Raw genomic sequence first — 25954 nt, 5'->3', positions numbered from 1 at the left:
ACCCATGAGAAATAAAAGTACACGTGAACAAACAGACACATAGAAAATTAAATACTTGTGACATTTTTATGAGTGTGCATGTGCATTTGTCTGTAAGAGCAATTATTTCTCCACGAAGCCCCAGGGCTTTAGGTTTTTCTGGGTAGAAGGTTTTTACCAGGTTCTTGTAATTTTATGGAGAAAGCTGTCATCATGACAGGGAACGTTTAGAGGAGTGACTTCTGCATTCGTTTGGTAAAAGACGAGAGTTTATATTAATTTATTTACTCAAATTCCTCTAGGAATTTTTATAAGATGGATTCTTGAAAAACTACAGTAATAATATCTTAAAGTTATTAGTTCATAGAAATTAGGGAGAAATAATAAGTGGAGAAGGTGAAAGGGTCATTGGCTCTACATGGAAATGTACTTTTTTGTCTATTCATGGGATAAGTTACTTGTTTCTTCAGCTCTCTTACCTTGCTGGCTCTGTGAGCCTGTGAGTACACTGTTTTATTTGGATTTACACCCTTTAGTAACATCATATAGATGGATAACGCAGTCATGGATTTCCCAAGAAGACATCTCTGCCCTGACCATGGCACATCTTGGCAGATGTTGGGTGACCCTCCTTCAGGGCATGAACACAGATCAGCCTTGCCAGGTCTTGGATAAGAAAAGATCCATCTTGCCAAAGCAGAGGATTCTCCCTTCCCTCTACCACACCAGACTCTTTCCCCCTGAGCCCTCTCTTTAGAGGTCATATTGAACCAACTGCTCTCTGCTCTGTCAGAAACTCATTGGGAAGGAATGATATTTGAGAATATAGTGCATATTCCATTCTCAGTACTTGTTAGATTCCTGTGTCAGTTTAGGTCATCCCCAGATTACCCATTTTAGCTTCTATAAATTAACCCGTCACAGAGATGTCGTCTTTGAGTTTCATTTTGCTACTGTGTCCACTTATGTACAGTACGTACAAGTACCATTATATATATGACATTGTTGTGGTTTTTATAAGGCTGTTGTTAAAAAGTTAACTAAATATTCCAGATTATAATTTTTTTTTTATAATATCAGGAAAAATTTGCCTGTTAGGGGATGAGAAAAAAATTACAATTTCTTTCACTAAATTCTAGCTGGAATTGAGCAATCCTGTCAGTTTTTAGTATAGGTGATGATGGCATTAGCAGTTTCTATGACTGTCTAAAGTAGTAATCACATTACCGTTGTCACTAGATATTAGTATTTTATTATTATTACAGGAGTACAGATATTATACCACAAATTTGTTTTTCTATATTATTGCAACATAATTTGTTTCTTTTGTAATCTTGTGTGCTTTATTTTATACATTTGGCTCATGAGGTAATCAAACCCTGTGCTCTCAAATGGCCTCCTGATGGATGTGCATCTGGGCTTCCTGGCTCCTTCAGGCCTGGTTCAGGTGTTCTCCATGGTGAAGCTTTCTCTAGAGGGTCCCTTCCTGCCCCTGCCTGTTCACTCTTAATACCTACGTGATGGTCAGCCATGTCAGCCTTCCCTTCTGCCTGTGGGCTATTTGAGAGACGGGACTCTCTCATTCTTTATTTTAGTCCTTAGCATCTAGCAATGTGCCTTGCTTGTAATAAGCACTCTGTGACTGCTAATTTAAATGCCACTTTTCCACTCCATTCCCACCCTTGCATTATTTTTTCTCTTTGCACTGTGTGCCAGCCAGTTCTTGGCTCTGGCTCTGGCTCTGGCACAGAGTTTACCGCTGTAGAGTACTTGTCAGGTAAGAAATGTTGATTTTTTTTCATCCTATTTTGTCAATACTGGCTCTAAATATTTTGGAGTTGGCTTGTTGGATGTTGGCATGCCTTTGATGAAACAGTGCACATATTAGGGACATCTTTTTCTTCCTGCTCAGACTGTAATCATTGATGATTAGCCAGCCATCTTTAATCTGAAGTGTGGAAATTTATTTCAACATTGGTTAGAGTCTTATGAAGGTTAGAATGCTTCATAATAAGAGCCTGTTTAATTTTTAAGCCCACCCTGATTGAAAGCAACCTGGTATCAGTGGAGAGAAAACTCTTTACATCTAAACAATTGGATTTTATTATTGGTGTTGCCCTTTATAGGTGGCTTAGTTTGATGGGACAAACAGGTATAGTAATGAGTCTCAGAAAGACTTGATGAGGGTTTCTTGGTTTTTGTTTTAATGAGTACAGCACCAAACCTGAGAATAAAATTTATTTGATTGAAACAACATGGTTTAGGAATGAGTAATGATTATTAAGAACAAAATAAAAGTACCTTTTTTTATTACATCACATTTGGCCTAAATGTGAGATAGAAGTCAGATGAAATTTTATAATTAAATTTTATAAAGTGTTCATTTCCTCAAGTCCTTCTTCTATCATATTTGTTGAACTGGAAAATAAATGTTGAAGATGGTCTTTTTAAAATAATTTGGCTTCAGCTTTTTTTGAGTATCTCAGTTAAGTAGATCTAACTGGATTGGTTGCTATTTGAAGAATTAGAAACTTGCAAGGACTCTTGTATTTTATTCCATTTAGTGTTTTCAACAGTTATTAAAGGAGTGCATAATGGGAAGTACTAAAAAGTACATAAGAAGCAACTAAATACAATTCCATTACCTAGAGTTATACATTGTTAACAGTTTAGTATATTTTTTCTTAGTATTTATTTTATATGTTGTCTCTGTGTGTGACAAACCATCACAACACTTGATGGCTTAAAACAATGACAACTCTGTAGTTGGTGATTCTGTAGGCCATCAGTTTAGGCTGGGCTCAGCTGGGTGGTTCTTCTATTCCAGGTTGGTTGCCTCATTCATCTGTGGTCAACTGCAGAACAGTTGGCCTTCTCTTGGCTGGATTCTCTCACGTCTAGAGCCTCAGCTCTGGTCAGTGCGATCTCTCATATGTCAGCAGAGGAACTTGAGTTTGTTCACATGACAGAGTCTAGGGCCCCTGGAGAGACAGCAGAAGTGTACAAGGTCTCTGCTGTATTGGACCAGCAGAAGTGTACAGTACCATTATTTCTGCTATATTCTGTTGACCAAAGCAGCCTAAGCAGAGATCAAAGAGTAGGAAAATAGACACCAGTTCTTGAGGAGAGGGGCTGCAAATTCACATTGCAAAGGGTGTGGGAAAAGGGAAGAATGAATATTGGTGGACATTTTTGCAACTTACTGCAGTGTGTGCATGTCATGTGTATGCATATATGAAAATGGAGAGCATATCAATTATTCTGCTTTTTTTTTTTTTTAATCACCAGATAGGCTCCAAATCTCAGTTGCTATTTCAATGCTGTGAGTTACTGGGGAGATTAGATTAATTTTTATATGAGAAGTTCCTCAAAAGGTATGTAGAATAGAGGAGGTAGGTACTCAATAAATCATAGTTTAAAAAGAAAGAAAAAGAAAATATTAGTTCTTTAGGCAACTGCTTGAATTCCATCAGTCTCATTTCCTGGCTGGTTTTATATTTCCTCTAATTTCTTTCCACATTTATTCTCCTGGTTGATGATACTAAGACATTTATAAAGTGAGAATACTTGTTTCTGGGCCCGACTGCAGCCTTTCACCAGCTCTGAGACCTTGGAAAAGTCACTTGACTTTGTACCTCACTTCATCTACTTAATGAAAATAACAACTATCTCACAGAGTTATTGGGGACAATTTAATTCTCACGTATATGGACATTTGTTGGAAACTCTAGATGTGTTATTGTTTCCCAGGAACTCTTTGAGGCTTTTGTGGAATTTCTAGAACACTTAACATTTTTTTCACATCCCCAACATCTCAAACTGATTTTAGCTTTTCTTTAAAAGAAGTTGTGTTAAAAAACAAACAAAAACAACATTGTTCATTTCTGCTCAGTGCATGTTAAAGAAAATTTGACTTTCACTGCTTTAGCCTTCATACTAATCTTCAAAATACATAGCCACTTCTTTAACCTGGCACAACCCCCTTGCATAACGTCCGTCTTCTCTGATCAGAAATGACATTCTTAACATCAATAGATTCTTAGGCTTTTCTGACAGGAAATATTTTTGAGACTGTATAATCAGTTATGGGGTATGCTTATCAATAAATTTTTCTTGCAAAAATAAATCAGAAATCCTATCAAAATAGCATTATGAAAAAAATCTGTTTTCCTTAGTACTTCCCATGAACTTGTCATGCTTGAAGCTTATGAAAATTTTTATTTAGATGAAGGCTGTATATTTAATCTGTGTGCTGGCCATCCTTCCAGCCAGTCAATTTGCATAAATTTCATGTCCTAAACAGGAAGAAAATGGTTGTGGTCTGGAGTCAACCTTTTCTCTCTCAAGCCTGTATTGCTTTCCTTTCCCTTGACTGGCTGCTTCCACTTTCCACACATTGTGTATTTCACCATAAACCTTCTTTATTCCTTTCTCTTACCTATATACATGCCTCCTCACCCCAACAAAGAGGAACATTTTTCTAAAACTCCTCTTTTCTTTTTCATTTTCTAAACAGTGAATGAATCAGTTCTCTCTCATTTTAAAAATGTGTCCGTGCCATTCTCATAGTTCATTAATTCATTTTTTGTTCATTGACTCATTCATTCATTATTCAGTAACAGCATTGTACACATGCTGCTAGATGCATGGATATAAAGACAGATATGTCCTGGTGTCCCGTGGATTTGGCCTGTCCTAAGGAGGACAGTTTATGAAAGTGACATTTGTCCAGGGCTTTAAGTGAGATGTAAACAAAGGTTTTGGGAGCTTGGGCAGTGGGAGGAGGAGATCACATTATGCTTTCCTTCGTAAGGACCATAGCTATGTGCTATGACAAGAGTTAGAGTCAGGAGTGGATAAGCTAAAGAGCGGGTCAGTGATGATTTGGGGCTGGATTGAGTCTTGTCTTATGAAATCAGGGTGCTGCGCAGTCATACATGCCAGTTACTGAGCACAGAAGGGAGAGGTGGTTTATTAACCAGGTCTCTGGTATGTTCTTTATTTCCCAAAATGAAACCAGTTGACATTTGCTGAGAACAAACTGCCCATGAGTCTAGGTGTTTTATGTACTTCATACTATTTTATAGTAGACCTTTCAGTGCTCTTCCTTCTGCAGATGAGGCTGAGAAAGGTTAAGTAACATCCCAAGATCACATAGCTAGTAAGAAGCAGAGCTTAGAATTCAAGTCCAAACCACCCTGTCTCCTTAAGATGGTAAATCCAATGTCAATAACATAGGCACAAAAGAACCAATAGCATAGTGAAATGCAGTATTTGCAATTCTAACCAGGAGTATTTTTAAGTCAGTTTGACAGAGAGAGACAACATCTGCAAAAAAGTGCTGTCAGGATGAAGCTCCATTTGTCCCTAATTCAAGTCCTGCTCAGGACCACTGTGTGTATCCACACAGGTTGTGAACTTTGCCTCCTGGAATTAGTTGTACCCTATACAATCTAAATAGCAGTCATAATGATTCTGTGCCTTTAGGTGTATAAACATTTTACCAAAGGATAACAGTAAGAGGCCTGTAGTGATTTTAATGTACTATGCTTGAAGTAGAAACCTCTAACAGCCAGGCCACAGTATGTTACAAATGCCCATCATTTCGTGCTTCATTTCCCTCCTCCCTTAATTCTGCCCATGAATACAAACTCATACTGTAGATGACATGCTAGAATATGTCCCATTAGCCTTCTGTCATGCTACCTATAAGATGACTTCATGGCACATACCTGTGTGGGCCTATTCTAGGGAACAGGAATCAAGTTGTAGTGGTTTTTGTATATTTGAGTCGCCTGCACCTGGGGAAGTGCTTCATTTCCACTGGCTAGCAAAAAACAACTATTGAAGGAATTAGTGGGTTAATGACTCACTGGGCATGTGTTCCTTAGTTTCTGGAAGAAAAAGATCAAACATAATACTTTATTTGTCCCCTATAAGGTGTTCTTGAGATTCTGCATGATGACACTATAACCCAGTGTTCTAAATACCCTGATGGAAAATACTGGGATTTAATGAATCCTGGCTTTTTCTGTAGATGTAGGTGACATGTCAGAATATTGTTAGTGTCTTGGGGACTGTGAGGCTGTGCCTTCTAGGGCCCACTTATCAAGGTCCTGAACCTTCCCAAGTGCTTAACTCAGGGCCTTGCTAGTGGGTCAGAGCATCCAATGAATCAGGTCAGTGAATGAGTGGAGTTGGGGAGATAAGGGAACCCAGTGCTTGAGAATAGACTTCTGCATAAGATGTTGACTACTGACTTTGTCTAGCAGGAATGGGGTTTGCAGGAGTTTCTGAAAAGGGAGCAACAGGCTTATCCTGAAAAACAGAATAAACAAAAGCCCCAAGATACAACAAACTAACATTCTGGAGTATTTACTGTGAGCCAGGAGCTTTACCAAGCATTTTCGAGAGAAACCCTTAATCCTGAGTTCTGCTTCCATGGCATGGTGTGTGTACTCTGAGACCTAGCCGTGGTGTTCCAGGAGACTGCAGCCATGTGTGGAAAAACAAGAGTAGAAACAACAACAACAAAAAAGAGGAGAGGAGTCTACTACTCATTATTCTTAGGGAAGCACTGTGGCTGATCTTGACTACCCAACTGTTGTCAGCATGAGTTGATAATAGAATTTTATCCTTAATGTTTAATTTAAAAATAAAAGGAGCTGTCTTGTGGGTTACTTTTACTTTTTATAGTCTAAAACTATTAGTTCAGCCCTCCTACAGAAGGCAAACTGTAGCTGGGTGTATTTTAAGACTAACCAGATGAGTAAATGGGTTCATGTTCTTGAAGCCAAGCTTCTCACTCTTCTCACTGAGAACAAGGTACATACAAATATAGGGGTGTGTGTGTGTGTGGCGGGGGTGATAAGAACCCTGTGGGAATGAATAGGGATTTATTTCACTGTGAACTTAAGATCTATACAATGTATACATATGTACTTATGCATGTGTATGTATGTATGTGTATGTGTATGTGTGCATACATGTATATATTCCTTGCTCTGTCTTCTGAAAGCAAAGATACCCCTATAATAATTAGAAGTAAGCACACCTAAGCACTTGCATGTTAGTCTCTAATATCACTCTCCTCTAAAACAACTACATTGCCCAGGGAAATGCCAACATCTTGTTAGGCCAGGAAGTAAGAAACTGCCTAAAAAAATGTCTAAAAGGCACAGGAAACAATTTGAATAGGCTTTGTTCATTGGCCAAATCTGGGATAATCTGAGCACCAAAAAGTTTAGTATTAATTATAAACAACTGTGGAGGAGGAATTATTAAGTTCATACAGATAATGGATGGATGGATGGGTGTGGGGAGAGTAGACGCCTCTTGCTTAAGAAATGACAAGTGCCAGCTAGTAAATGTGGAGGGAGGGAGTGCCAGAGCAGGAAAATCAGCCATTACCACCATCATAGTAAAGGTTGGATCAGGCAAGACTCATCAACGGATGCTAAATCCAAGCAGAAGTGTATAGGAACAGGTATTTTGCATGGTGTTAAAGCTCTCCCGAAGATTGCTTATCTGTAGTAAGGGAAAAGGGTAATTATGAAATGGAAAAATCGGACTGTAGTTTGACAGGGGATCAAAATTTCCATCCCCAGTTGAATCAGACAAACATCACTGCCTCCAGATATGATATCCCAAGAAGAACGCAGCATCATCTGTGTGGTCTGTCCCGAAACGCACATCCTGGATCTAATCATGAGGAAACATCAGGCAAAGGCTCTATTCAGAAAAGCAGGGGAGGGAGAATTGTATCCTTCAAAATTATCACAATCATAAAAGACAAAGAAGGACTGGGGAAATGTTCCAAATTAAAGGAGGCTAAGGAGATGTGGCAACTACATGCAGAACCTGACCCTAGACTGCATCCTGTACTTGAGAGCAGGGACTGGGGTGCAGGGGGTGCCCTAAATGTCATTATTGGCTCAGTTGACAAAATTGGAACATGCATTATAGAGGATCATGTCAATGTTAAATTTACTAAAGTTAGTAACTGTAGCTGTTATATAACCCTGGTTATGTAAAGGGGAATCCCTCTTTTTAGAAAACACACACTGATGTATTTAGGAATAAAAGCTCAGTAAAGCTCAAATGGTTGGTGATGAGGGGCTAATATTTTATGTGTGTGTGTGTGTGTATAATACTTAAATATACACACATATAAAATAGAGGCAGCATATGCAAAGAGAAAGGAAATGGTAAAATGTTAATAGCAATAGATAACAAAGGGTCAAAGAGTAAACTGGGGACATGGGTGTTTTTGTACCATTCATATTCTTGCAACTTTTAAAGTCTGAAAGTATTCCCCAATAAAAAGTTAAAAAATTGAAAAATGATATTATTACCAAGTCAGTGATTGTTTTCTAAATAAATATTTATTTTATATTCTGTCCTTTCCTCTTCTCTTTTTCCAATTTCTCTTCTTTCTTCATCCCCTTTTAGAAGCTTAAGGCTGGTGAGAAGGGCATCTCCGTGGGGCAGACTGTCATCACAAAGCATCGGAACACTCGCTACTACAGCTGCAGAGTGATCGCTGTGACATCACAGACTTTCTACGAGGTCATGTTTGATGATGGCTCCTTCAGCAGAGACACATTCCCTGAGGATATTGTGGTAAGTTCCTGGGGTGCATGTCCCCAGTTTACTCTTTGTATAAAACTAAAGCAGCTGAACTTTTCAGGAATCTTTCTTCTGGCTCTTGAAGTAACTCATTTCACTTGCTATTTCATTAAGGTGTGCTATTTTCCCACTACAAAGAAATATTGTTTTCTAGGAGGTTCCTTAGCCTTCATCATTCTAAATAGTAGCAAGGTATACTTAGGCTCATCTTCCCAAATTATTTTAATTAAATGAGAAATGTGGCCAGAGAACATAATGTGTAGATTCACCTGTTCTTTTCTGTTACAGTTAGCATATTTGAATTCCTTTATTACTGCTCTTTTTTTGTGCTTAACTGAAGAATATGGCTTTTACTAATCTGACCTGACATTGACATCTGTGATCTGACAGAAACATCTGTGGATGTTTCATAGAGGAGTAACAAAAATCACACAGCAAAACAGCTGTGACTTATACTGAGTTTCTTAACTGTGGTCTGGATTGGAATGTGTGTGTGTGCGCGCGCGTGCGTGCGTGTCCCCATCTACCTGTCTCCTGTTTCCCCTGCCCCCTCAGTGAACCTTTGGGAATTATTTAGAGGACCAGGTGAATGTGTCTCAGGAGATTATTTTTAGCAGGATGTTTCACAAGAAGAACACTTTCCATAGAAGGGTTTTTGAAACTGAGATCAATTGAATAACTGGGGTCAAGGTTAGTCTAGTGGTCATCTGGTTACCCTTATATGTTTAAGGGAAGTACTGTTTTGGGGAGCCAGGCCTCAGTAATGTATTCGTAACTTCTGCCTTCTACTAGGTCTGTTGATACTTTGTTTTTTGTTCTTAGATGTTTCTTAGTGACTTAATAGTACTAATTATGTGTGTGTACAATTGATAATTAAATGTGACTGTATGAGATCTGTATGAGATTGCTCATAAATATTTCTAGAACTTCGGTTTCCTGGGCCAAAGAAACATTGATTTAGTCAGCTTTGTTATGTTTACTTCTCTATGCTGTTAAAAGACACAAGTTTGTAAACAAAAATGACCTTATTTAAAATATTTTAGCTAATGAATTTAGATAAATTAACAATCCCAGGACTTGATCATATACCAAAACGATGCATTGTACTTCTTTGCAAAATTCTAACTGGAGCTTCACTTTGCTGCATTGCCATTGCCACTCATAAACAGCAATGGTTAGGTAACGTGCTTTCCTTGTTAGAGTAGGTCATCCCTTTAAGCACTGAATCCACAATCACCAAGTACCTGTGTGCCAAGCATCACACTGGGTGCTAGCAAAAGAATGAGAAAGGAGGTATGATTCCTGCTCAGTCTAGGGGGAGGCAGGCTGGTAAATGGGTGATCAATGCTATGGATGAACCTGATGAAGCGTACCGCCTCTTGGGTCCAGAAGAATGAGCATGAGACTCCACAGAGTTATATGGGCTGACACTTACCATCATGTCCACTTGTCAGGACTGCTTCAGGAACTCAAGTGCATGAACTCATTTCCTCCTCACAACCTTACATGCTGGCACTACTATTCTTCACATTTTACTTCTGAGGAAACTAAGGCACAAATAGGTAAATAATTTTCCCAAGGTCACACATAGCTAGTAAGTGTCAGAAAGAGTATTCAGTCCCAGAATCGCTTTAGAGCATCTGTTCTGAAGCCCTGGGAAGAAGGGACATTTAAAGCAGGAGAAGGGATTTTCAAGACCACAAAACGCCTGAAAATATACAGGAGGCTGAAGCCGATTGCTTTCACCAGCCTTGCCTAGGCTACTTCAGAATCAGCCTTCTTTTGTGCAAACTGTGAATACTGAGCCTGCAAAAGAGGAAAACTTGGGTGGGGAGCATGGAGGGGGTGTGATAAAAGAATACTGAGCACTAATCCCCAAACCTGAGCAAATAGTTAGGTCTTTGTCCATGCTAGCATTTAATGAATCCTAACTTCCCTTTCATTTCACAAGCCTTCACACACACAGCCAGATTCCCCCCCCTTTTTATTGAATTTATTGGGGTGACAATGATTAGCAAAATTATACAGGTTTCAGGTGCACAATTCCATAGCACGCCATCTGTACACGCATCCAGCCAGTCATAAGCCTTCCTGGAATGTTTTTAACTTTTGCATTGGAAAAGAGTGTCTGTGATCCTGGAAGTTTTTTGAAATTCCATGAGTCTTTCCTTTGACACCCCCTCCTTTTTTTTTATATATATCTTTATTGATTTCAGAGAGAGGAAAGGAGAGCGATAGATAGAGACATCAATGATGAAGTCATTGATTGGCTGTCTTGCGCATGCCCCCGACTAGGGATCGAGCCCGCAACCCGGGCATGTGCCCTGACTGGGAATCGAACCCTGATCACCTGGATCCTAGGTCGACACTCATCCGCTGAGCCACACCTGGCTGGGCTCCTTTGACACCTCCTGCTCCCACTCTTTGGGAACCCAAACAAGTTTGGTTCTAAGTATGCGTGGATGTTGTGAGAAGAATGCTGACTCTGATATTTGTAAGATTGTTCAGAAGCACCATGATATTGCATGGAAAAGCAAACTTCCTTACAGCTTGATTAGCATTACTTAGTGTATTTGGTAAAGGTTTGAGGGGCTGTGTGTGTATGCATGCATATGTGGTCAGAGCCCTAGCTTTGGAGGGAGGGGCAGCACATGTAGTGATCTGAGGGGTATAGATTGGAGAGGGGCCTACCTGAATTTGTGTAAATGATAAATTTCTTCAGGGAAAAAATATAGTCATCTGTGAGCAGGTCTTCTCACTTTTATCCAATCCTTCCTCCCTCTATACTCCCCCTACCCCATTCTATGTCTAACATTTTTGGTTACTTATTTCTGAAACCTTAGAAAGGTTCCAATCATGTTGTGTTTTCAAATTTCACATATTTCTTAGTGGTACCACCATTTGTTGGCTTCTGTGGCTTTCTACTCTGTATTATCTTAGTGCTGGGTGAGATGTCTCCAAGATGTCTTTGGTGGCTCTATGGGGAAGATCTTTTTCCTTATAACATTGTATCTGCCAGAGTTCTCTAGAGAAACAGACCATTGGGTGTGTCTGTATGTATTTAATAAGTATATTAAAAGTGTGTGTGTGTGTATGTGTATGATTTATGGGTTCATGTGGTTATGGAGGCTGAGAAGTCCCAAGATCTGCAGTTGGTGAGCCAGTGGTGCAATTCCACTCTGAGTCTGAAGGGCTGAGAACCAAGAGAGTTGATGGTGTGGTTGTAGTCCAAAGGCCAGTAGGCTTGAGACCCAGGAAGAGCCCGTGTTCCATTTAGAGTCTAAAGGCAGGAAAAAGCTGAGCCCCAGTTCAAAGGCAGTCAGGAGAAATACCCTTTTTTGGGGAGGTCACCCCTTTTGTTCTGTTCAGGCCTTTAGTTCACTGGGTGAGGCCCACTCTCATTGGGAGGGTAATCTGCTTTACTCATTCTATCAATTCACATATTAAACTCACCCAAAACAGACTCACCCAGAATAACGTTTGACCAAACGTCTGGGTCTGCGGACCAGTCAAGTTGACACATGAAATTAACTTTCCTAGATGCATCCTCCTGAGGCATTTTAGAAGACTCCTTACCTTGTGGTGCCAGAAGCCCTGACTATTGCTGCGTGTAATTTCCTTTTCTACAAAAGTAACTACATTGTTTCAGTTCTACAGATCCAGTCCATTAGCCATGTATTTTGTCCTGGTCATCATCCAGGTTCCCACAAAGGTGAAATCATGGGATTTTAAGGCAAGCTTTTAAAATTGAAAGGATTATCAGAGGTTGCTTGCCGTCTGTATTTCTCACTGAAGTTAATGAAAGCTACATGATTAAATGCCTTTGTAGTATGTCACCTAGACATCAGTGTGAAATAGAGGAATTTGATGTTGTATTTTAAGACATGTTGGATGAGTATGATTAAGTATATTATAAATATATCTGCATGTGAATTATTGATTTCTCTATATGATATACTGTAAATACATTTACATCATTTTTTAGGCCATGTAACTTAATTGCTGTGATCGTCCCACTTTTACTTTTGATATTCATCTACACCAGAACTGTCTTCTGGGAGATGGGACCCTGCTTGGTTCCCTGCTGTAGAGTTTCATCCTGCAATAAAACAAATGTTTGTAATCAGGTCTGTTTCTGTCTCAGTATATTGCAGATTGTGGTAGAATAGTTATTTGTTGGAAACACTAAATGCGTTTCACATTCCTCAGAGAAATCTTGTTTTCATTAGATGATATACCCAGGGCATCTGAAACTGGTGGTAGAAAATGATTTTTTCTTCTGTTTGCCTGAAAATTTTCTAATTTACAAAATGTGCTTATCACGTCTGAGTGCCGCTGGGAAAGTTCTTCCCTCAGATGCAATGTGGCATCAGTGTTACTGGCTCCTGAAGAATGAGCTTCTCTAAGCTGCGGGTGTCTGCTAACTAGAACTGCTGTAAGGGTACAGCACAATTTCAGTTTTTTAACTATGAAAATCAGATTTAGAATATCAAGTTTAATCATCCCAACTGTTTATGTACGTCATGAATATCTTCCCTTATGAAGCCTGATGCTTTAGTAAAGAAAGTTACGATCCCTTATTTATAGAATCACTGATTACAAATCATTTTCTAAACCCTTTAATGCAGGCTGGCCTATCCATATTTTAAAATAAGTTTGCCAAGCATTAAAGTGCCTATGTTAGGATTATGTGACTAGAGAGTATTTGAAGCTGTAGGGAGAAAAATTCTTCAGACTACCAGAAAATTTATTTCCATACCTACGTACTTTATTTCTGTGATAGCTAGAAAAATGTCCAAAAATTTTCCACTCAACAATATACCTGCAGAATGTGTATCAGCCCAGTTAAACTCAGCATGCAATCTGTAGCTGTCAAGAGCAGTAATAAAAGATGTATTGCAATACGCCTCCACCTGTCAGTCTATGAAATTGCAACACGCTTCTTGATGAATTTTTTTGTCTCCTACTATTTTGATGGGAATGAAAGTTGCCCACCTGAGAGAACTCAGCAAGCACAGAGATTCTAGAGCCCCCTTTTAACCTCTGCTAAAACCTGGTGTCCTCTTGCATGCCCATGCTGACACTACAGTGATGACTGCTTCATTTTGTCTGAACTTAGAGCTCATTCCGGGGGAGGAGGTTGGTGCAACAGGATCTAGATAGTTCTAGGATGAGCACTTGACATTCACCAGTGCGCATGCAGAGATACAGGACCATTTAGAAATTCGACAGCAAGAGTCCATCACTGAAATTTCCATGAGGACTTGCTGCATTTTTCAGCCTCTGTTGACATGTGACAGATGCCTGAGAACTATACTCTTCAGGATTGTAGGGACGTACTGTCATAGCCTTTAGTTTTTGTGGGCTGCACGATGCAAACTGAAGTTCTTAGAGCTAATTTTTTTCTGTTTTTTATTTTAAAGCAAATTGCTTAAACTTTTGAGCCTATGATTTTTCCCCCAATAAAAAGGGAATAATTTCCACCTTCTAGGATTATAGAAAGGACTAAATGAGATAAATGCCTGACACACAGTAGGCACACAATAATTTTTTTGAGGATATTAACTTCAGTATGCGGAACTCGCCCCATCCCCCATTTTCTTCCCCATCTAGTTGATGCTTTCTTTTCTGGTCTTGATGAAATTTGGGTAGAAGATGTGTCCTTAGAACTTGGTTCCTGCTTGTTATGTTAAACAGTGTCTGTATGTGTGAGATTTCACTGTCATTTTCTAGTTTCCGCTCAGCAAGTAGGTGTAGGAGGCAAAGAAAAATACCTGAGGAGCAGTGTTGAGAAACTAAGAAGAGTTGGTCCCAGCAGCAGTTTCTGTTGTGGGACCCTGGGAAGAACTTTCAGATTCCTCTTGGTTCCTTGGTGTTGCGGCGCCCTGGATTTTCAAGTCAGGTGGAAGTCACGCCTCACGCCAGACCATCTGCTCTGTTTCCTCCTGACTAATACCCCAAACCACCTTCATTACCCCCTAGCCCCTTCAATGGTTTTTCTAGAATCAATGGAAATTTGCCAGAGAAGGCTCCAGAAACTTTGTTAGTTGACAATTTTTCAGGAATGGCCCACATGGCATTTGACTGCTCAGGAATGGTGCCCACTTAGTGGCTCTTTCCTGACTGAGAACCTGAGAGCCTCTGAGGTGAAGGCTTCACTAAATTCCCATTGATTTGTACTTCACCTTGGGAAGTCTTTTATACATTTAAAGGAATAGTTGTTATTACTTTGATTTTAATCAGTATTCAATTTAAAATTTACTTTTTAAGCCTTCAACTTCAGCCGACAAACTTTATTAATACATCTAATAATTTTACATAAAAATAAGAACAGACTCATTTGTTCCTTGATTAATGTTTATAAAATGTATAAATTTGACAGATCAGTCCTAATCATTTTACGTTTAGGTAGTCAAATTTCCGTGGACATCTTAACTATGACTATAGATTTAATATATACAATTCTCACAAATGTCACAATTTTCCTAAGCACTTAATGTCCATAACACTAATAAATCAGACATTATTTTAGTTCAGATTCTTTTAAGTATTTCAAACATCTTCAAAAAACAAATAACATAAAGCAGTACAATATATATAAAACACATTACTATACCTTTATAAACACAATTTACAGTGGACAGATTGTATTTAAGCACAATTTAATTGATAGATATATAAATAGAAAGAATGTACCCACCAAGGGGAATAGTATTACTATCTTGTTTATTAAGAAAAACAATCAAAGAAGCTGAGGGCCATTCAGAGGCCTGGAGTCTGGTTGTATCTTTGCAAACTAAACCCACAGTTGTTGGGCAGGGGCTTCTGACTAAGGTCAGATTTTATCTGATTCGTCAGTTCTCTCAACCTCGTGCCCTTCACTGAGGCCCTAACTAGTCTCATAACTTTCATGAACTGTCTCAGGTTAGTGAGGTTGGGTACTTAAGCAGGCCCTGGAATTTTATTCTCTTTTGTATAATTCTTGTGTGGCTTTTTGCATTAAAGCCTGGGGCATAACAGAATGTTGAAGCCCTGATTTGAGTTGGGCCCCCTTTCTTCTTTATAAATTGTGTATATCTCACTGACCATGTTCTGTAGCAGTCATATTGGCAATTTCCACTTAGCACTGGTGATCCTCTGAAGAAGAGTGTGTCGTTGCCCTGATGTTCCAGGCAGCAGATTGACTAGTTGCCCTAAAGACACACTGTCAGTTATGTTTTTCTTCAAATACCTTCCCCACGTGACAGTATTTCTCTTCTCTTTTAGTAATTATCTCAAGGTGATTGGCTTGGGGAACTTATTCCCAAGAGGAATATTTCTGGTGTATTCTTTCAAAGGGGATTTAAGGTATAACATCTCATATTCCAACTGAAAAAAAAATCAAAATAACTTCATTGAACCTGGGGGCAATGTTATTAATTTCCAGAACTTCATCATCTCTTTTCAGTGCAGAGCTTAAACCCAAAGACTGCAGGCACCATGAACCAAATCTACCCTGGCTTTGGGAATATCCAGTGATACTATTCTTTTTGATTTTTGTGCTCAACACTGCTAGGCACCATAGGGGATTCAAAGGTGTATAAGCATAAGTTATAGGAGTAATCCTGGGTGTTCTGGAGGCAACATAAAATATCAAAGAAGGTTTGAAAGACTAAGAAAAAGCTGTTTCCAGAAACATTCTGTGCCATGGGATCCTGGGAAGCTCCTGGGTTTTCAAGTCAGGTGGCCATGCAGACATTATATTACAGTGGCAGAGACCAGGTTGACCAGGAGACACCTCTTGTCAGTGGGGCCACCTCAGCTTTGGGAATTTATGCTCCACCTCAGCCCATTTGTGTTATTTTGTTCATTATTGATGTTTCTTACCTTAGCCCCACCAGGAGCTGATCTAAAAGATTTTACAAGAAAAATATCCAGTGAAAGTTATTGAAAATAAGTTTAGAGATTAAAGTAATTGTGATGGGCCAGAGTGTTGAAGGACATCACACTGGGAAAGAGTTGAGGATATCTTGCTCTTCAGTAAGCAATATCCTTACCAAAAATTTTTACCTGTTCTGGAATTATGATGATAAGAAATAAAATGGAAATGGTTTGGGCCCTCATGGAATTTACAGTCTATTGGGGAAAAGTAACATATGACAGTCAAACTAATAAAAATGTACTTCAAATTGAGATAAGTCCAGGATGATAGGAATATTATCCTGTAAGAACATGTAATAAAAAACCTTATGCAGATAAGCGATCAGTGTGAGAGCTAAGATCTACCAGATGCATTAACTAAACAAAAGGCAGAGAGAGAGTATTCAGGCCAAGCATACAGAGGCTGTTAGCAGGAAGGAGCTGCTCAGGTTGCTAAAAGAAAGAAATGAGCCTAAAAGGAGGAAAGAGCCAGGCTAGGTTAGGCTTTGAAGAACATGTTATAGGGTTGGGTCTTTAAGAGCAGGTGGAAGCCATTGATGGTCTTTAAGCAGAAATCAACATGACATTTGTTATGAAGCATTTTCTTTGGCTACAGTGGAGAAGATAAATTGGAGAGTGAGCTGTAGTAGATGCTGGGAGGCTGGTTAGGAGAGCATTACAGTAGATCAGAGGAAATGATGTAGCTTGGACTAAGGATTAGTGGAAGAATCTGAAATACATGTAAGGAGGTAGCATTGTTATCAGTGGGGAGAGGTCCTTATCCCTACCTGTTGCTTGTGGAAATGGGCTTCTTGTGATATCTTGAGAAAAAGAATTTTCTGAGGCTTGCATGGGAGGATGAGGTATTATAAAAAGCTTTATTTCCATGGAATTACACCCCTGAGTTTTCAAGATCCCGCTTCCCTTTGTCTTGCCAAGGAAGAAGTCCTATTTTGCCTTTAACAGGGCTAAGATCAGAGCCAGTGTCTAGTTTTCACTCCATATTGGAACAGTGTCCAGTCTTTATCAGGCTAGCTTAGTTTGTGTTCCCAGCTACAGTCCATTAGTCCATTGTGTGTGAGGTCCACATGGCTGTGGTCCATACAGGTGAATGGAAGAGAGCCAAGAGCCAAGAGAGCAAGCTCCTTTGTTTAGGTGATTATATATTCCCAAATTTTTGTGGGCTGCAGTGGCCACATCCATTCTGGCCATTGATCTCTGTTCCCAGGTTGGACCCCTTCCCCCAGTGATCTCTGGTTCCCTGGGGAGTGTGAAATCGCAGCTTCCTAGTGAAGCTGCCCAAAAGGCCATGCTTATAATGTCTGGCCTCTCTTTTGCTCTTTTCCTATTAATAACTAGCTAGTTACAATGTATCAGAATGAAAAGGACTCAGTGGTGGACTGATTTGGGGACTGAAGAAGAAAGAAGTGTCAAAGATGGCTCCCATAGTGGCTTGCTCAGCCAAATGGAAGGTGAAGCCCATCAGTGAGATGGAATATTGGATGAAGTCCAGGTTTCAGGTCAAGATTATGAGTTCAGACTTGGCCATATTGGGGTTTCTTTCCTTCTTTCCTGCTTTTCCCATCTAGAGTAGTTACTGCATTTAGGGTAATTCCAAGACCCCTAATTTCCGAAGCATAGATTTTTATTTTTATTTTTTTTTGTCTCAGAGTTGAAGGGATACTGAGTGAAAAGCTCCCATGCTACAGTGTGAGAATAGGCATCCCATATTTCAAAAATAGGATGGCCAGGCCCTTCATTTTCATCTCTAAATGGATGTATTGTAACACACACATACAATTACCTAACAATCACCTAATTCTTCAACATGACAATATGGCCACCAAAATTAGAGTCATATTTACCTTTTATGGGGCTTCCATCTTGACACACAAACATTTTAAATTGAGGTAACCATACATATGTACACTTGGCCTCACTGTGGAGTTCATCCTAACTCTCTCAGTCCACAATTCTCTTCAGCACTCATTTTCTGGTTTGGCTTCCCACATCCCTGTTTTCTGTTCATTGTAGCTTTCGTGCTCCCCCTCGGACTTTTACTTCCCCTTTGCCTTCAGTGGCTGTGTGTCCCCCATCCCAGGGCTCCCACATCCTGAACCATGTAAGGGTGATGCATCTGCTGTGTGCCCTGGGAAGAACTCTCATTGTCTGAAGGAGATGGACTGCATAACCTTCCAGAGTCTTGAACACCTCTCATTTTTGAGATTCATATACCTTCTTTAAAGCAAAGGATCACTGACTTATGTTGGTAGACAAAATATGTGTGGTTAGGAGTAATAACAAGAATTAGCAGCTAATATTTAACAATTGCATGTACAAAATGCTGGCTAAAGTTCAAGAAATACAGAAGGATCTGAGATGAAAAGTACAAATTCTGCAGTACCTCACATCTGGGTGCAGTCCCTGCTGCTTGTATATCCCAGGATGTTCAAACTGCATGGACAAACTGTTTCTGTGTGTGTGTGTGTGTGTGCGCGCGCACGCGCGCGTAGATCTTTGTTTGCTTGAATGCACCTGGCGTCATATTTACTTGCTAAAAGCTCAGAATCGCATTCTGTATGCTATTAATGTTACTACTAATTAGTTGTTAGTGATGGGTGTTTAAAACTGGTTGCTGGCAAAGCTATCACTTTTTACTTTCCCCTACTTCCATGTTTACTTTTTCACAGTGTCATCCCTGGGGGCTTGTTCCCTCACCTCTTATTTTTACCTATAAAAGCCAGGCTCAGCTGTCCTGGTTCCATCAACACCTCCACTGACCCCCTCTTTCAGATGCCCATATACCCTGGGGCCCCCCTCCCTTTGGCATATTTTTGGCTCACAGTTGCCTGTACATGCAAGTCTACATCAATTCAAAGCTGTGGGTGTTTGTTTCAAGGAAAGTAACGTAGGAAACTAACAAAATCTCGTGTTTTTTGGGGGGAGCGGGCAGGGGGATTGATAAAGACAATATAATTGAAATATTAATTGACTACTCAGTGTTCATTGAGCAAATCAGATGTTAGCAAGAATCAGGCTTCAAAGAAATATTAATATCCGGCATGAAAAGAACCGAGAAGTCACTATTTCAGAGGTTCCTTATTTATCAGAAAAAGGGCACAAAGTAATCCTCAGTGTAATGCTAAAGCAGGCGTTCCAGGCTGGAGTGTGATCAGTACAGCCAATTTCACCGCCTTCCTCTAATGTGTTTTTAAGCTTTTGGATTGAAAGCTCATGTTTGGATAAATCTGACAATGATGTGTTATCTACATAACATTTTCATTCTTGTCTGGAAACCTACAAACAGCAAAATTTTCTTTAATTTCAGATAAATATTATTTCAATGTGACAGTCTTTTGACAACATAAGAATTATTTGGAGAGTTTTGGAAATTTCTGCTTTCTCTTTAGGGGTAATAATGTTGAGTAAATAGAGTGGTGCATTATCCTCTCCTCAGCTATCTTATATATCTGTCTACCATTTGTGACAGACTAGCCTGTGTGGAAGGAGGCTGGTAGTAATTACACGCATGCTGTTCTTCATAAGACAGTCTGTTATGAACATGATTGTTTAAGTTTATGCATTTGCATTAAACTTGAAAGGAAGGACATATTAAATTAACAGAGATAGAAGCAGTAGCTTACATAGAAAGTATTTACAGAGACAACTGCTCACACTTTATTGCTGTGCTCAGGCACATTTTCAACTTGGAGGACATTCTGGAGTGCTTCATTTGTACGTATATATACTTCAGGATTTCTCTGCCCCTGAATTTAGCATAATATGAGCTGACATTTTTTGACAAATCATGTTATCCTAGATCCTTTGGTTTGTCTTCACCCCTTCCTGGTTCTCCTTTTTAATCCCTTAATTAAAATCCTTTCCTGATGTTGCTTATTTGGTCAAAACCTTGCACTGCCAGGCTGTGAAATGCAAAATTAAATTATAGCCATCTCTTGGTGAGTTGACTCTATGCAAGTCATTTCATTTTTTGGTCCTTCTTTTTAAAGCGGGGACATTTGGCCTAGGGGCTCTCATAGGTCTCCTCTGATTCTGGCTGGGGAGAAAAGCAATGGGTTATACATAATCCGCTCTGACTATAAGCTTTGGAATGTGCCTCAGCCCAGCCGGCCACTCTTTTGCACACACACATCCTCCTTTCATGATTCCAGGCCTTAATGACCACCTCATGGGCAATGTGAGGACAAGGGCTGGGAAGTGGCTGTTTATATGGGTACATAAACCCGTACTGCAAGGTGGCATGTCATTTGCATATCGCAGTATCATTTGGAGATCAAGCTATTTTTAGGTCTCAGCCCAGGTGTAATTAATCCTACACTTTTTGTTTCATCCATTTGGGAGTCACCCAGTTGGCTTAAGTTAAAACAGACCTTCTGTGTGCCCACCGGAGAATAAGGCAGTGCTGGGTGTTCATCCAGAAGGATGCTCCCTTTCTTTGGTCAGACAAGAAACTGATATTATAAAGAGCTAATGGAATATAGCCAGAGAGGGACTGAGATTAGATTAAGGGAAATGATAACTGGTCATCTGTGTCTGGTTTTTCTTCCATTCTTTTGTATACTCCATTCGCAACACTTTGGTGAAAGAAGAGAGCATTTAGACAAGGGTTTGGGAAATTTAGGAACTGTAATCCTAGCTTTGCCTGTAACTTCCAGTGGGACTTGGACTGGTCGTTCAATGAGAGAATCTTAGCCAAGGTGTCTCTTGTCTAGAAGTTCTGAGTAGCCATGGCTCAGTTCAGGGCTGCTGTATAACTAAGGCTAAGGGGCAAATGGTCAGTGTCCTCCCACCACAGCCTTTAAACCACCCCACTCCCTCCCCATCCTCCTCCATGACTCCCTCAGATTCCCACCCACTTTAGGAAGTTTCCTCTGCCATACCCCTGGTGAGTGGTTCTCAGGCCCTTTATTAAACACTGCAAGTGGCAGTTAGCTCACTACCAATTTATTGCTGTGATTATTAGGAAGCATTGGCTTCTTTGTGTGGAATCTAAATACTGCCTTTGAAATACCCCAAGAGCCAGTCTTAGTTTGTCATCTTTAGAGCAAAACAACAACAAAAAAAACCCACACACAACATTCTTTCTTCATTCACAGCTCTTTCCATGCTTGCAGAGAGCTCTCAGTTTTCTCAAATCCAAGCAAAACTGTCCTCCTGCCTGAATCACTTAATACATATTTGTTGTGGGAAGGAATGAGCGATTTAATGAAAAAGTGGTTTTCAGAATGCTCTTCCTCCAGGACACTCAGGATGAAATTTTTTGGACACTGTCCCACTCAAAATGTTACTCTCAGGTGTGAGAACACAGTGCTGAAACCCAGTCTGACCATGTAAGCGTGACAGCTCTGCTCCTTTGATCTGGTCACTGAGTACTTTCCTGTGCAGCCTGGAGGAGAGCTGCATGAATATTCATGCAGCTACTAAAAACCATGTTTTAGAGGATATTTAATGGCTCAATATAATAACTGGAAAAATCAGGCTCAAAATTGTATATACAGTATGATCTCAATTACATATGAAAATATAAATATGCAAAGGAAAAATCCTCAAAGGAAATGCATCAGAATGTTACTGATTATCTCTGGAGAGTGTAATCATAGGTGATTATGATTTTCAACTTTACCACCTCCTTATAGTTTCCATATGAGCATGTTTTATTTTTGTAATCAGAAGAAAGTTATTTTTTAAAAAGATCTGAACTCTTCTGAGAATTCTTTATATTGTGATTCATTTACCTTATCTGGATTCTTTCAGATTCTTATGTCAAATTTTCATTTTAGTTATCCCATTTCTTGAGGTATCTTGAAGCTCTCTGGGAAATAGTGACCACATAGTGTGCTAATAATCTTCCTGGCACATGCTTCTGCTTTACACTAGCTCTATAGGAGTTCTTACACTTATCTTTCTTTATTATTATTTTTTAAATTTTTATTGAATTTGTTGGGGTGACATTGGTTAATCAAGTTATATAAGGTTTCAGGTGTACAATTCTATAATACATCATCTGTATATTGTATTGTGTGTTCACTACCCCAAGTTTTATTTTTCATTTCAATGCCTGCATTTTCCACCAGAGTTGCATGAAGTAAAAAACCACATCTGTTTTTCTCCCTGCTAATCCTAGAGCACAGGAGGTGGTTGAAGACTAAGTGTTGAGTGAATGATTGCCCACTGTCCACTTCCTAGCTGTGTGACCCAGGGCACGTCATGTGCTTCTTTACCTGTATGGGGGTGACACCTGCCTACCTACCGGACTGGGTTGTTTGGGATTTCAACTAGGGTAGCAATGTCTGGCCTTTTGTAGGAGGTTATTGGCTTCTCACTGCCTTCTTTCTTAACAATTTTAAATCCCAAGGGTCACCTTCTACCAAGGTTTTTTGTCCCCTCCCTATCATCCTCCAGATGTTCACTGTTGATATAAATTATATTCAGTCACAGTTCACTTCCCGTTCACCAGCTGCCAGTCACTGTGCTTTGCTATTCTCTCTTTTTAAATATATTAGCTGTAATTCTCCCAACAACCTGGTAAGGTTGTATTATTGTCTCCACTTGATTGATGAGAGAACCAGGACATAGAGTGGTAAAATAGCTTTTGACCGGTAATAGCCCTTTGACCCCGGGCAGTGTGACCCTGAACCTTGGAAGCACTCGTCTGTGCCACTTCAACATGGCTGTCCTGTGTGAGTCCAGCGCGCCCGGGAGGTGGAACATACACTGCGCAGCAGACAGGAATCTGCAGAGGGAGGCTGGGCGCTGGCCAATGCTGGGCTCTGATCTCAAAGCTCCCCCCATGTGGTGTGTGAGCGCAGGGCATCCTTTTTTCCCCACAAGGCTTATCTTTATCTTTCCTTTCATCTTTCAGCTTTCGGAACTGACATTTATTTTTAGAAACCACTAGAGATATTCACCTCAAGCCTGTCTTTCTCCATTTTGCAACATAAGTTTTTAGTGACATAATAAATATTTATGTTTCCCTCATGCATTTTAGTCTCTTCCAACAGCTATAAATAGAGGAAAGAGCTGTCCTATATAAATGGAAATCTTTTTCCCTTATTTGGGTATGTGGAGTTTTTGTCCTGGGTTCTTATGCTTTGGTGTCTGCAGGAAAAGTAGGAGGAGGGTGGCAGCAGCTCAGAGCAGCCCTTAGATGGGGTGTTGGCAGTCTTCCCACGCTGGGAAGAGCTGGATGTGTAGCAGACAATCATGCAGCCCTGGGCAGGGGAGTTGACACCAGTTACCTTATACATAAATTTGAGGTAAATGCTAGGATTATTATTGAGATTGTTGAAATACAACGTATAAAGCAGTTAAGATGGTGCCCAGCATATAATAAACACCCAGGTAGTGTTTATGACTGTGGTTGTGGTTATTTTTGTTGGTGGTGGTGGCCAGTAACTTGTAGTCAGCTCCCTTGGTCAGAGAGTCTCAGAGCACAAGACTCCTAGTAACACTTGGAAATTATATAAATTCTATTCCTTTACCAAAGGAGAGCTTATTGAAGACATCTAAAAGAAGTACCAGAAAGCTTTAAATATATAAACCTCCTTTTCAAGTAATTTGTATATCAGGGGCTTTTAGGAGTTGAACTTGAAATGTTTTGGCTCCTGGCGTGATGGGGCATCGACCGAGGGATTGTTGTTGGGGATCATCCAGAGCACTCTTGAGAGGTAGAGAAAGGGGTTGGGCTACGGCGCTGTCCTGGTTTGGCCGCACCACTCAATACAGTTAGTGTGATAGTCTGAACAACTGTGAGAGCTCCAGTCAAAGCAAGTTGCTGATTCCAGAGGCATCTCCAGCAGTGGTCTTGCAAAATGCTGCTGGAGCTGCCAGCTCGCTTCTGCCTTGGGCGCCTGTCTTTAAGTGCTACCTTACTGCCCTTCACCATAGGTTACCTAACCTGGTGGGTTTTAAATGGGGACTCTGTGATTAATTCAGTTTACATGGAGGGTGATTTAACTTTGAAGGAAGACATGAGGAATTTTGGTTGATCATAAGGAGAAAGTCCTTGATACAGTTGGTGATAGGAGGGTGAGTCGTGGACACAGAGTTCCTACCTCCCTGCCATTTACCCGTTATCACATACTATGAATTCCTTGGGAGAAAGGCCTTCAAAGGGACCATTTTTTCTCTGTTTTCCCAATACTGAGCTCAGTGCTAGGCACAGAGGAGACATTCAGTATATGCCAGAGTGAGGGAGAAAAGGGGGGAGAGAGGAAATGAGGGCCAAGGGTCTTTCTCAAAGGCAGGTAATTGGTGAATAAATGATGCTTTTAGTTTCATTCATACTCTCCAATTTCAAGAATGCAGAGAATCCTTTGTTGGCATTTCAGAGCCTCCTACCTTAACCCTTCTGCCCACACATGCTCGCTGCCTCCCTGTGTCCCTCTCTCACAACCCTTTTGGTTAGATCAGCTCCCCAACGTTACCCTGACAACTCTGGTTATTGACTTTCCCATGCTTCCTCACTTCAAAAAAACCAGAAAGTTAATTTCCAAAGAAACTGCCTAACTTTATACTTTCTGTGTCTTTTAAAGCTTTTGCATGCCAGAATCTTACCTATTTCTAATAATATAAAGGTGTTACTTCTGTTAGAAATATTCCTTCTGAGGCTTAATATAGTAACTTTCAGAAAACAGCCTCTACCTCGATCTTAGAGCCTTTACCAGGTGTATATTCACTCTTGGCTTATGGCAGAAGGGAAAATGTATACTGACAAACCAAGTGGCCCTCAGGGATCAACCAAATGTCACTGCAGTTCTCCTGTGAAGACACAGTCTTCCAGAAGATAGGTGTCAGGCTCTTGACAAAGTGGGGCTGGTGGAAAAGGACTTCGCTGTCTGAGGTAATAAGGAAAGTGTGGCTCCATTTTACTGGAGACAACCAGAGCATTGCAAGGGTAGAGAAGGGGTGTGTGCGTTTCTATTAAAAAAATAAAAAAATAAAATAAAAAGGACATCGGACTTAGGAGTTTTCCCAGAATGATGAGTATCAGTGTGGAAGCAGATTGGCTTGAATCCATTATCCCACAGGCTGAAATGACAGTTTTATAACTAGCACAGAACCTAGTTAGATAAGATACCTCAGTTCATGAGCATTCCAAATTTTCTTTCATGTGTTAGAAGGCTCTCACTGTAGAAAAGCTATAGTCAGAGGAAGCAGCATGGAATTAGTTCTTTCTTTATATGTAGAATACATAGTGTATGCTGGAAGATGGTCTCACACAGTGATTCGCAGCCTGGCTGACTGTCAGATTGCTTGGGAGGGCACTTAGCTTGGGACACCACCTTGGACTGACTGAATCAGAATGTTCTGTGGTGGTGAAGATGAGATTGACTGTACTAGAAGAATGAGTCTGATGTTGAATTTTTCAAAGCTGATGAAATTAACTTTATAAATAGTTTATGTACCTTTTTACCAAGTAATTCCT

General features: G+C 40.0%; 1 protein-coding gene across 2 annotated transcripts in view; it reads left to right on the top strand.

The window, feature by feature from the left end:
- KDM4C (lysine demethylase 4C) overlaps positions 1–25954 on the top strand; it is a 308354-nt gene that overhangs the window by 267562 nt on the left and 14838 nt on the right. For both annotated transcript variants that reach the window (XM_016214253.2, XM_087822671.1), the window contains one exon: positions 8431–8601. In XM_016214253.2, coding sequence (XP_016069739.2) covers positions 8431–8601 — 171 coding nt within the window. The remainder of the gene's footprint in view (positions 1–8430; positions 8602–25954) is intronic.

Source organism: Miniopterus natalensis, chromosome 12 (assembly GCF_054644295.1).
Source record: "Miniopterus natalensis isolate mMinNat1 chromosome 12, mMinNat1.hap1, whole genome shotgun sequence".
Lineage (NCBI taxonomy): Eukaryota > Metazoa > Chordata > Mammalia > Chiroptera > Miniopteridae > Miniopterus > Miniopterus natalensis.
This window is presented reverse-complemented; position numbering and strand designations above follow the sequence as displayed.